The sequence below is a fragment of the Trachemys scripta genome, chromosome 1 (assembly GCF_013100865.1).
Source record: "Trachemys scripta elegans isolate TJP31775 chromosome 1, CAS_Tse_1.0, whole genome shotgun sequence".
Lineage (NCBI taxonomy): Eukaryota > Metazoa > Chordata > Testudines > Emydidae > Trachemys > Trachemys scripta.
This window is the reverse complement of record NC_048298.1, coordinates 292,338,414-292,351,243: the sequence shown is the minus strand read 5'-3', so window position 1 is coordinate 292,351,243 and position 12,830 is coordinate 292,338,414. Positions and strand designations below refer to the sequence as shown.

The window sequence follows — 12,830 nt, the reverse complement described above, 5'->3', positions numbered from 1 at the left end:
GAGTCTGGTGGCACCTTAAAGACTAACAGATTTATTTGGGCATAAGCTTTCGTGAGTAAAAACGATGCATCCGAAGAAGTGAGGTTTTTACTCACGAAAGCTTATGCCCAAATAAATCTGTTAGTCTTTAAGGTGCCACCAGACTCTTTGTTGTTTTTGTAGATACAGACTAACACGGCTACCCCCTGATACTTCTCTTTCCCACAGACACTCTCTCAAGAATATGCATTACCTTATATTTAACAAAGTTAACATTCATCTACCATTGTGCTTCCCCACCATTTCATTTATTTGTAACCATCTAGACCAGGGGTCGGCAACCTTTCAGAAGTGGTGTGCCGAGTCTCCATTTATTCACTCTGATTTGAGGTTTCGCGTGCCAGTAATACATTAACGTTTTTAGAAAGTCTCTTTCTATAAGTCTATAATATATAACTAAACTATTGTTGTATGTAAAGTAAATAAGGTTTTTAAAATGTTTAAGAAGTTTAATTTAAAATTAAATTAAAATGCAGAGCCCCCGGACCGGTGGCCAGGACCCAGGCAGTGTGAGTGCCAGTGACAATCAGCTCGTGTGCTGCCTTCAGCACGTGCCATAGGTTGCCTACGCCTGACCTAGACTGTGTCACAATCCTTAGTTTTCACCGATGGAAATGGCATGTATCAGCAGCAAATATTAACAGTGTTGGTTACTTTCTCCGCTACTCATTGGTATATTTCCTGAACACAAAAGGCCCTATAACTAATCCTTATAAAACCCCACAAATAAGTTATGAGTCTTATGAATCCACATTTCCTATCACTTTACCAGTTAATTCGTTATCTGAAATTGCTCCAAATCTAGCTATTTTCATGTGACATATTAAAAATAAATCTATAAGCTACTTGTAGTTTGTTACTGCCAACCTGCATAATTACAGGCTTCTACATTCTCAGTTGCTGAAGATCCAGTTTTCTGCTTTATATTCAGCATTTTCTGAGCTGCTACATTGGAAGTAGCAGAAGTCAGCAGCCTGTCTTTAGTCATCACCAAACAGAAGGGCAGTAGACACAATTCCTTCACAGTTTCCAAATAAGTGTTGTTTGCCTGGCCAGAAGCCACATTTAAAAAAAAAAAAAAAAAAAAAAAGGAACTGTGTCAAGGGATGAGTTTATTGGGCTGCCTGGAAATTTTTTAAGGGTAGGGTGGGACTATAAATAGAGGTTGCTTTACTTAGTGAAGCTTTCAAACACAGCCATTAAGATTTACCAGTCCACATAGATGAACTTTCAGACTTTCTATCTCGGTGATGGTTGATGAAGATGACAAAAAATAAATCTGATACTTTGACTGACCGACCCAGGGAAAATAGGCACGAGAATTTTGAAAGGCTGCTCTAGAGGAAGGATGCAAGGTGGATAGCTCGAAAGTTACAGAAGGAATTTAGTACAAACAGACTAGCTGCACTTCAGTTATTAGCTTTTTAAAGAAGGATAACATAGTCAAGCATATCTTTTTAGAGCAGTTTTTCTGCTATCAAGTCTTCAATCACCTTACATTTGACAGTGTAATATTAGAGGCTTCAGCACTATTAGGGAATATTCAATCTACAGACCTTATGTTAGTTGTTTCCCCTCTTTTCTGTGCATCAGTGGCTTCTTCATGCTTCCTTAGTTGTGCAAGTAAATCAGATACTGTCTGTTTTCTGTCAAAAGGTAAGGAAGATGCAACAGCAGAGGCAGCTTCCACCAATTCTGGATTGAGAGGCTTGCTCCTGTAAGAGATAACAGAGGTGAAAAACAAAAATCAAGGTCTTATGCGTCATTATTTCACAAACCATTTTTTATTGTAACTGGTTATTTTATGTCTTAATGACTTAAAGGTAATAGTTATATGCTATCAAGGAAGAGGCCCAAGTTTGTCTCTTGCTGCACAAAACTGCCAGAGGTTGGGTGCAATCATTAAGGCAATAAAGCCATCATTAAGGCACAGCTACCAATCAACTGTTCCTCCTGAAAATAAGAGTATAAAAGATTGCTACTGAGATATGAATTTGTCACTAACAAAACCCTTTTTTTTCCACATCTGTCTCATGGGATCGTACATGGGTATGATTTAACTGACTACTGTTCCTTTAACAATTTGGCATGATTTTAACCACTAGGTTTAGGTGTAAAGATTTCCCTTTGTTAAGCATTATCCCAATAGATAGTGACAATATATATATATAAAATGAATTCTGTGCCAAAAAAATCCAAAATTCTGTGTATTTTATTTGTCAAAATAACGCAATATAATCACACCAGTTTCACTTATTTTGGTAATTTAAACTACCATATCAATAAATAAATACATAAAATAAATCACAGCAACAGTTCAGCATTTTCTAAACACATGAAAGTTGAGTTACAAATACCTGGTAACCAAGACCCTGCATTCCAGTTATAATCCTGGATTTTCATTTAAATTACATTACTTTTATTTTGGTGGTCTGTAAAGTAGACTGTTGCTTTAAATTGCTCAGACTTTCACATATGAAAGTCATAAGTTTTGCTAATCATTGTCTGGCATTTTTTTTAAATGGGTAAGTAAAACAGATCCCGAGTGGTAATCTAAACCCATTGTGCCTCTCTGGCACAGGAAAAAGAGTTAGAAGGCACACAGACCTTCCTAGCTGAGGATTCCATTACTGTCATTTGCAATAAGGTTCCTTTACATCACTCTGGCAAGGTAAAGGAGCCTTAATTGACTAATGGGAACAATTAATTAACAATGGGAACATTAGCAGCCTGCCAGTTTAGTTGTTAAATTTCTGCTCTGCCTCAGGGACAGAGCCTGCTTCACACAGCCCTATGCCTCCTTCCAAGCCCAGGATGCAGCAACAGCGACCAGAGGAACAGAGTGAAGCCTTGTGTCCACTGGCACTTTACAGCGCTGCAACTTTCTCACTCAGAGGTGTGGAAAAAAAAAAAAAAAAAAAAAAACCACACCCCTGAACGCTGCAAGGTTCAGCTCTGCAAAGTGCCAGTGTAGACAGTGCACCAGCACTGGGAGCTGTGCTCACGGGGGTGTTTTTTTAAGAGAGCTCTCTCCCAGCGCTATGCCATGACTACACAAGCCACGTTAAAGCACTACTGTGGCAGCGCTTTAAAGTTGCCAATGAAGACATGCCCTGAGTCTCAATCACTCAGTCACATTAAGGCAGGAGCCCAGCCCTACCCCCTTAATGTCTCTCCACGGATGCACACAAGCACGCCCAGACTCCCTCCTCCCCTCCCACGGTGATCTGCTGCCAGCTGCTCCCAGCAGACATGCCCGGGCTGCTGCAGAAGGGGCATGTGTTCCTCACAGATCTCTTTGCTCCCCCATTTTTCTACGGGGGAGCCAAGAAATCTGTGGAAGGTATGAATTCTGTGTTCCCCGCAGGGTGCAGAATTCCCCCAGGAGTATACATTTCTGTAAGTATGCCCTTATTCAGAGGAAAGATTTTCTGAGACTGTAACTAAACAACGGAGTTTAGCTGCATATTTACATTTTAATAAGTTAGCTGTATATGATCAATTGTGTACAGAGAGTGGCAATTAAAAGGAAATAACTTTTTCCTTTTCCCAGATTTTATTTTCTCATAACTGAGTAATGGCATTTCAAAGTGCAAATTCTCTCGCTCCCCTTAAATTGATTGTCTGTGGACAGCAAGTAACATTTCATTTTGAGGCTTCAATTCCAGGAATACAAGCATGTAGTAAATATACATGCTTAATGCAACCATTCCATTTGTTATTGCTTTTTGCAGGGTACAGTTGTATCATTAGCAAAAGGACTGTTCCCATAGAGGATTATTTTCTATACAAAAGAAAAAGACACTTTATGATACTATTTTGTCCTAGAGATTAATAGAATCCACTTCAAAGAAGAAACACTTGAACTGTGCATATTGCATTTTACCTCTTAGCTTTACTGTCTGCTGTAGCTTTCTGAAACATGCTACTTGCACTCTCCAAACTTTCTGGCTGGTCCTTGGTTTGCTTCGTGGTCTTCATTTTTTTTAGGAATTGGAACTTCTTCTTTGAACTTAATTCTACTTTCATTTCACTAACAATGTTCAACAAATTCTTCTTTGTATTTCCTGGTGTTGCCTTCTCCTGATTCTCTGAAGCCTTCTCAGCACTACTGTCTGTAGAAGTGGCAGATTCATCTTCTTTGTTGTAGAACCCAGTGCTAGTGCTAACGCACTTTTGTGTTTTACTAGACAAGATGGGAAGGGAAAAGGTATAAATTACACAGAACTGCTTTGGTTAGTCATAACTGACTGGACCTAATATTGCACAAACTGAACTGGGTAACTTAAATGTACAATTTTACTCTGAAGGCAGGTCTAACAAACCATTTACTCTTTATGATTTCTGCAATATAATGTAAACCGCTTTCTTTTCTCCATGAATGAACTGAATCAAAAGGCAACAAGTAACTTTCTGCACTAAACTGTATGCTGGGATGTTGGAATCCCCACAAGAAGTTGATAACTATGACAAACTGTGGGCTTCGTTTGCCTTGTAACAGTCCGTGACCTTCTAACAGTCATGTGACCTTGTGCCTTTGTTAAGGCTACTGGAAAACCAGATAACTTCAGAACCTTACCAGAAAAATCGGCCACTAAGGTCTGATAGGTAAACACATTAGAGCTCTAGGAAAACAAAAGACTACTACAAACGCCACACATATCCATCAGAATATTTTTCACATTCACTCAACATTTTCAGTCTCAGCATTTTGACATATTAAGCAGAGTAATCATAGCAACAGTACAAAGTAAGTCTTCATGGACTGCTTAAAAGCACCTACATATGTTCCAAAACATTAGTATACTACAAAGAAAATTAAACAGGCATAAACCAACACCATCATTTATTTTTTTTTTTTTTGTTCACAACATGCTTTTTTTCCACTCAGGCCTGGTCTACACTATGAGTTTAGGTCGACTTTAGCAGCATTAAATCGATTTAAGCCTGGACACGTTCACACGACGAAGCCCTTTCTTTTGACTTAAAGGGCCCTTTAAACCGGTTTCTTTACACCACCTTCGACGAGGGGATTAGCGATAAAATTGGCCTTTGCGGGTCGGAATTGGGTTAGTGTGGACGGAATTCGACGTTATTGGCCTCCGGGAGCTATCCCACAGTGCTTCATTGTGACCGCTCTGGACAGCACTCTCAACTCAGATGCACTGACCGGGTAGACAGGAAAAGACCCGCGAACGTTTGAATTTCATTTCCTGTTTGCCCAGCGTGGAGAGCACAGGTACCACGCAGAGCTCATCAGCACAGGTAACCGTGATGGAGTCCCAGGATCGCAAAAGAGCTCCAGCCTGGACCGAACGGGAGGTACGGGATCTGCTCGCCATATGGGGAGACGAATCAGTGCTAGCTGAACTCCGTAGCAGTAAAAGAAATGGCAAAGTATTAGAAAAGGTCTCCAAGGCCATGAAGGACTGAGGCCATAACAGGGACACACAGCAGTGCCACGTGAAAATTAAGGAGCTACGGCAAGCCTACCACAAAGCCAGAGAAGCAAATGGAAGGTCCGGGGCAGAGCTGCAAACTTGCCGCTTCTACGCGGAGCTGCATGCCATTCTAGGGGGTGCAGCCACCACTACCCCAACCGTGTGCTATGACTCCGTCAATGGAGAAACACACAGGGAAAAGGGTTCGGGGAACGAGGAAGATGAGGATGGAGGTAATGTAGGTAGCTCACAGCAGCAAGGAAGCGGAGAAACCGGTTTCCCCAACAGCCAGGATATGTTTGTCACCCTGGACCTGGAACCAGTAACCCCCGAACTCACCCAAGACCCTGAGGGCACACAGGGGACCTCTGGTGAGTGTACCTTTGTAAATATTACACATGATTTAAAAGCAAGCGTGTTTAATGATTAATGATTAATTTGCCCTGGCAATCGCGGCCAGTACAGCTACTGGAAAAGTCTGTTAACGTGTATGGGGATGGAGCGGAAATCCTCCAGGGACATCTCCACAAAGCTCTCCTTGATGTACTCCCAAAGCCTTTGCAAAAGGTTTCTGGGGAGGGCTGCCTTATCCCGTCCACCATGGTAGGACACTTTACCACGCCAGGCCAGTAGCACGTAGTCTGGAATCCTTGCATAACAAAGCATGGCAGCGTATGGACCCGGTGTTTGCTGGCATGCAAACAACATCCATTCCTTATCTCTCTGTTATCCTCAGGAGAGTGATATCATTCACGGTCACCTGACTGAAATGGGGTGATTTTATTAAGGGGACATTCAGAGGTGCTCGTTCCTGCTCTTCTGAACAGAAATGTTCCCCGCTGTTAGCCACGCGGTGGAGGGAGGGGTGAAGTGATCATCCCAGAGAATTGGGTGTGTGTGTGGGGGGGTGGTTTAGTTGGGTTTGTGCTGCATGTTAACCCGGAAACCGCAGCCCCTCCTTTTACATTGAAAACCCATTTTAAATGGCCAACCCAATTCATCCTTGATATGGGAAATGAGGGTGCTGCTGTTTGAAACCATTCCCACATGTTACCATGGCTGCCTGCAAGCCGAAATCTGTTGCCTGGCACTGCATGAGTGATCTCTCATACCAAACCGGCAGGCCCTCACTATAAGAGGAAAAATGCGACCTTGTAACGAAAGAGTGTACCCATTGTTCTCTAAAATGTGTCTTTTTTAACCACCTCTCCCTTCTCCTCCACCAGCTGCAAATGTTTCTCCTTCACAGAGGCTAGTGAACATTAGAAAGAGAAAACGGAGGATGCGGGACGATATGTTCACGGAGCTCCAGATGTCCTCCCACGCTGATAGAGCACAGCAGAATGCGTGGAGGCAGTCAATGTCAGACATGAGAAAAGCACAATATGAATGAGAGAAGAGGTGGCGGGCTGCATCGCGGGATGAAAAGAGCAAGTGGCGGGCTGAAGATGATAGGTGGCGTCAGCTTGCAGACAGAAGGCAAGAGTCAATGCTCCGTCTGCTGGAGCATCAAACTGATATGCTCCAGCGTATGGTTGAGCTGCAGGAAAGGCAGCAGGAGCAGAGACCGCCGCTACAGCCCCTGTGTAACCAACAGCCCTCCTCCCCAAGTCCCATTGCCTCCTCACCCAGAAGCCCAAGAACACGGGGGCGGGGGGGCCTCCGGCCACCCAGTCACTCCACCCCAGATGATTGCCCAAGCATCAGAAGGCTGGACTTCAATAAGAGTTAAAGTTTTAAAATGCAGTGTGTCCTTTTTCATCCCTCCTCCCCCACCCATCCCAGGCTACCTTGGCAATTATCCCCCTACTTGTGTGAGGAATTAATAAAGAATGCATGAATGTGAAATAACAATGACTTTATTGCCTCTGCAAGCGGTGCTCGAAGTGGGGAGGGGAGGGTGAGGTGGTTGGTTTACAGGGAAGTAGAGTGAACCGGGTGGGGGGGGGGGAGGGTTCATCAAGGAGAAACAAACAGAAGTTTCACACCGTAGCCTGGCCAGTCACAAAACTCGTTTTCAAAGCTTCTCTGATGCGCACCGCGCCCTGCTGTGCTCCTCTAACCGCCCTGGTATCTGGCTGTGCGTAATCAGCGGCCAGGCGAGTTGCTTCAACCTCCCACCCCGCCATAAATGTCTCCCCCTTACTCTCACAGATATTGTGGAGCGCACAGCAAGCAGCAATAACAATGGGGATATTCTTTTCGCAGAGGTCTGAGCAAGTCAGTAAGATGCGCCAGCGCGCTTTTAAACGTCCAAATGCACATTCCACCACCATTCGGCACTTGCTCAGCCTATAGTTGAACAGGTCCCGACTCCTGTCCAGGCTGCCTGTGTACGGCTTCATGAGCCATGGCATTAAGGGGTAGACTGGGTCCCCAAGGATCACGATAGACATTTCAACATCCCCAACGGTTACTTTCTGGTCCGGGAAGAAAGTCCCTTCCTCCAGCTTTCGAAACAGACCAGAGTGCCTGAAGACGCGAGCATCATGTACCTTTCCTGGCCATCCCACGTTGATGTTGGTGAAACGTCCCTTGTGATCCACCAGGGCTTGCAGCAGCATTGAAAAGTACCCCTTGAGGTTTATGTACTCGGTGGCTTGGTGCTCCGGTGCCAAGATAGGGATATGGGTTCCGTCTATGGCCCCACCACAGTTTGGGAATCCCATTTCAGCAAAACCATCCACTATTGCCGGCACGTTGCCCAGAGTCACTACCCTTGATATCACCAGGTCTTTCATTGCCCTAGCAACTTGGATCACAGCAGCCCCCACAGTAGATTTGCCCACTCCAAATTGATTCCCGACTGACCGGTAGCTGTCTGGCGTTGCAAGCTTCCACAGGGCTATCGCCACTCGCATCTCAACTGTGAGGGCTGCTCTCATCCTGGTATTCTGGCGCTTCAGGGCAGGGGAAAGCAAGTCACAAAGTTCCATGAAAGTGCCCTTACGCATGTGAAAGTTTCGCAGCCACTGGGAATCGTCCCACACCTGCAGCACGATGCAGTCCCACCAGTCTGTGCTTGTTTCCCGTGCCCAGAATCGGCGTTCCACGGCATGAACCTGCCCCAGTAACACCATGATTTCCACATTGCTGGGGCCTGTGCCTTGTGAGAGGTCTATGTCCAAGTCAATTTCCTCATCATTCTCTTCGCCGCGCTGCAATCGCCTCCTCGGCTGGTCCGGGTTTCGCCTTGGCATGTCCTGGCTCTGCATATACTCCAGGACAATGCGCCTGGTGTTCATAGTGTTCATAATTGCCGCAGTGATCTGAGCGGGCTCCATGATCCCAGTGCTAGCTATGGCGCCTGGTCTGAAAAAAAGGCACGAAACTAGTATCTGACGGACCAGGGGAAGCAGGGAGGGAGGGCCGAGTGACGACATGGCGTACAGGTACAGGGAATTAAAATCAAGAAAGGTGGCTGTGCATCAGGGAGAAACACAAACAACTGTCACACAGAATGGTCCCCCCAAAGATTAAACTGAAAACCCTGGGTTTAGCAGGCCGTTGATTTCACGGAGGGAGGGGAAGGAAATGAATACAAAGCAAATCTATTTTTTACATCTTAAGACGACGGTGCAGCATGACTGATAGCCCTCGGCATCTTCTGGGTGCTTGGCAGCAAATACTGGGCACTTGGCACTTAGTGTACTAAGACTGATAGCCATATTTTTCCTGTATGACGACGATGGCCTTCAGGCCTATTGCACGATCTGCTGCTCAGAGAAGACTCTGCTAATGTGCCATGATCCAACTTGTAATAGGACGGTTACCAGTCATAATACACCATCTACTGCCAAAAGGCAAGGGGCTGGTGCAATGCAGCCCTACAGCTGCCAGCCCCACAGCTACCAGCACCCAGATCGCCGATGAAGGCTACCAGTCATGCTGCACCGTCTACCGCCAAAAGGCAGTTAGCTGCTGCTGCTGTGTAGCAATGCAGTCCCACGTCTGCCGGCACCCAGAGGACATATGGTGACGGTGAGCTGAGCGGGCTCCATGCTTGCCGTGGTATGTTGTCTGCACAGGTAACCCAGGTAAAAAGGCGCAAATCTATTGTCTGCCGTTGCTCTGACGGAGGGGGAGGGGCCTGACGACATGTACCCAGAACCTCCCGTGACACTGTTTTGCATCATCTGGGCATTGGGCTCTCAACCCAGAATTCCAATGGGCGGCGGAGACTGCGGGAACTGTGGGATAGCTACCCATAGTGCAATGCTCCGGAAGTCGACACTAGCCTCGGTACTGTGGACGCGGTCCGCCGACTAGAGCACTTAGAGCATTTTATGTGGGGACACACACAATCGGCTGTATACAACCGATTTCTATAAAACCGGCTTCTATTAATTCGACCTAATTTCATAGTGTAGACATACCCTCACTAACACTTCACAACCCCGTTAATTAAGGAGGCTGTGGAAAGCCTTCTGACTTACACTGAGCAGACTTTGCTATTATCCACTACAATTCAGTCTCTCCATAATTTTCCCCCAAAAAGCATCTTTTCCCATCAGCTCATTTTACATTACTTATTGGAAGTAATTATTTGCTCCCTGCATGAAGCATTAGGAGCAGTTTAGACATGAATATGGGAAAGCTGTAGCCACCTACAATAACTACTATATTATATACTTTGCATTACCAGTTCTTCAAAATACCCTCTAAACATTCAAAACTGTACAAAAAGAGGATATGCTTCTATTATTAGGCTACCTTGCTTGTGTGGTTCATTCAAGACAGAAAACAGGCAGTTCTGAAGTTATATATATATATATAAAAAATTCTTATTGGAAGTGATTAAATGTTTCCAGTGCCCTGTAAAATATACTAGTTTCCAAACCATGTTCATTTTTATCCAATGCTTTGAGCATACATCTGTACCAACAGACAGCATTGCTTTATTGCTCCCCCACACACACATTTTAAGTGCTGATGAGACCACAAATACATATAGCACTTTGGTATTACAAGTTAGAAGAAGACACGTGATACTTTCTTACTTTTGTATATGATACCCTACATAGCAACTGACACCAAGTGGATGGATGCTAATAATGTGCAACCCCGTTCTCTGGCAGCACTACCAGCGCATTGAGCAGTCTACTGCCTTGGATGAGAAGACCTACCACAAATGAAACTGAGGGGTGGGGAAGAAAATGACATGAAGTGACCCAGCTGCCCTTGAAAACACTTCATGACATCTCTAGTATCATAAGCCTAGTAGAGCTGGTACTTAAGCAGTTTTAAACCCTAAACTGCTTCCAAAGCAATAGGGGCTAAACCAGAGAGCAGCACTAGGAGAGTCCACCCCAGGACTGATACTGGTATAAATATAGGGGTATAAATTCACAGCTTACCATATACCTGTATAACTTGTGGTTTAGAATAAGCTTTTAGTCTCACTGTATCTCAGTTCCCCATCTGTAAAAATGGGAATACTAGTACTTTCCCCACGGTTGTGAGGACTAATACCTTAAAGATTTTGGGGTTATAGTTGAGAAGCAACACTGCACATGAACTCCCACTGTGATGCTGCAGCAAAAAAAGCCAATGCGTTCCTCAGATGTAGAAACAGGGAAGCAGCGAATAGAAGCAGGGAGGTGATTTTACCTCTGTATATGGCATGCTGTTGCTGGAATACTGTGGACAGTTCTGGTGTCCACATTTTAAAAACAATGTGAAAAAGAGAGGGTGAAGAAAAGAGCCGTAAAAGTGATTCACGGGACTTACAGTGAGATACAGAGAGCTCAGTCTGTTCAGCTTATCAAAAAGAAGACTGTGAAGTGACTTGATTACAGTATTTAAGCACCTTCAGAGGGAGAAAATACTGGGTTCAAAAGAGCTCTCTAATCTAGTGAAGAAAAGCATAAAAAACAAACAATGGCAGGAAGCTGAAGTCAGACAAACTCAAATTAGAAATAAAGCAATTTTTTTTTTGTAAGTGGAGGATGAGTAACCACTGGAACAAACTAAGGGAAGGGGTTCATTCAGTCTCTTGGTGTCTCCAAACTAAGACTGGATGCCTTTCTGGGAGAGATCCTTTAGCCACACACAAGCTATTGAGCTCAATATAGAGGTAATAATGAAATTTAAGGGCTTGTGGTATACAGACAATCAGACTAGATGATCCAATGATTCCTTCTGGACTTCAACTACATTCACTTGAAATCCAGGTCAGAAAATGAGTTAAAAGTAGCCTCAGAAAACATACCTGCCCGGTTGCTGCTCTGCAAAAAAAAACAAAACCCCACACAAAGACCCGCCTACTCCCACTGAGGTCAATGGAGTGGGCCTGGGCTGAACGTCAGCCAGCCCTGATGTAAGCGCATTAGTCGGACCACCCCAAGGAAAGAGCAAAAGACTCCCCGGAGCGCTAGGAGGCCGAACAAGAAAATTCTTCGGTGGCGCTTGTTAAAAGCCGCGGGCCAGGCTCTCAGGCGGGGCGTGTCCCCGTACCACTGGCCGCCGGCAGAGGCAAATCCCCGCCAAGTCAGTCACCCTCCCGAAAGGCGCAGCTCGGGGCCCCAGTCCGGGGGTTCCCAGCCGGGTGCGGCCGGCACAGACCGAACCGCGTTTCAGGCGGGTCCGTCCCACTGCGAGCGCGGCCAGCGGCCTCTCGGGGCCGCTACTGGCAAGTCTCGGCACCCGGAGCGGCCTCAGGAACACACGCCCAGGGACCCGCCCCACGCAGGGCAGCGCGGGGAGCTCACCTGCCTGGCCCCTGCTCCTGCCGCGGCGCCCCCGCCGCCGGGTCCTGGGCGCCCCAGGGGTAGGAGAGGAGCCGGGGGCGGCAGCGACAGGCGCCGCGTGTGCGGCTCCCGACTGCAGAGACGCGACTCCACATCTCAGCAGCCCAGTCTAGAGAGCGACGGTCGGTGTGTCCGTTCCTCTAACCGCTCCCCCTCCTGGCATGGGTCCCTTCCTCAACTTTCCGCCTGGAAACAGTAGCCAAGGACACTGGTTCCGGGATCGATTCCCGTAGAGGAGGGCTGGCCTCATGTTATGCAAGCGGGAGCTAGCTGGTGCCCTCAGGCCTAGCGCGTGCACAGTGAAAGGGACACGTTTACAGGGGTGTGTATTTAAATAACACCTTTTTGTGTTGTGGGCCAGAAGCTTGCCCAGTGGGAGGAGAGGGCGGATGGTCCCATGGCCAGAGGATTGGGCGTGAGGAGAACTGGATTAAATTCCTGGCACTACCACAGGTTTCCTGTGTGACCTTGGGCAAGTCGCTTTGTTCACAGCCAGTTGGCAAACCGACAACAAGGACACAAGGGCCAGCAATGTGCAGATGACACACTGTTCTACCCAGTAGTGCCAACCTCACGAGATCAAAAATCATGAGGGTTTTTT

The 12,830-nt window shown here is 46.0% G+C and overlaps 1 protein-coding gene across 1 annotated transcript in view; it reads right to left on the bottom strand.

Moving 5' to 3' along the window:
* Positions 1 to 12,516, bottom strand: part of MRPS31 (mitochondrial ribosomal protein S31) — a 36,099-nt gene extending 23,583 nt beyond the window's left edge. Inside the window, exons 1-3 of the mRNA XM_034758559.1 lie at positions 12,191 to 12,516; positions 3,926 to 4,225; positions 1,596 to 1,754 (exon numbers count right to left, since the gene is read on the bottom strand). Of these exons, the coding sequence (XP_034614450.1) occupies positions 1,596 to 1,754; positions 3,926 to 4,225; positions 12,191 to 12,324 (593 nt within the window). The 5' untranslated portion in view covers positions 12,325 to 12,516. The remainder of the gene's footprint in view (positions 1 to 1,595; positions 1,755 to 3,925; positions 4,226 to 12,190) is intronic.
* Between the last annotated feature and the right edge of the window lie 314 nt (positions 12,517 to 12,830).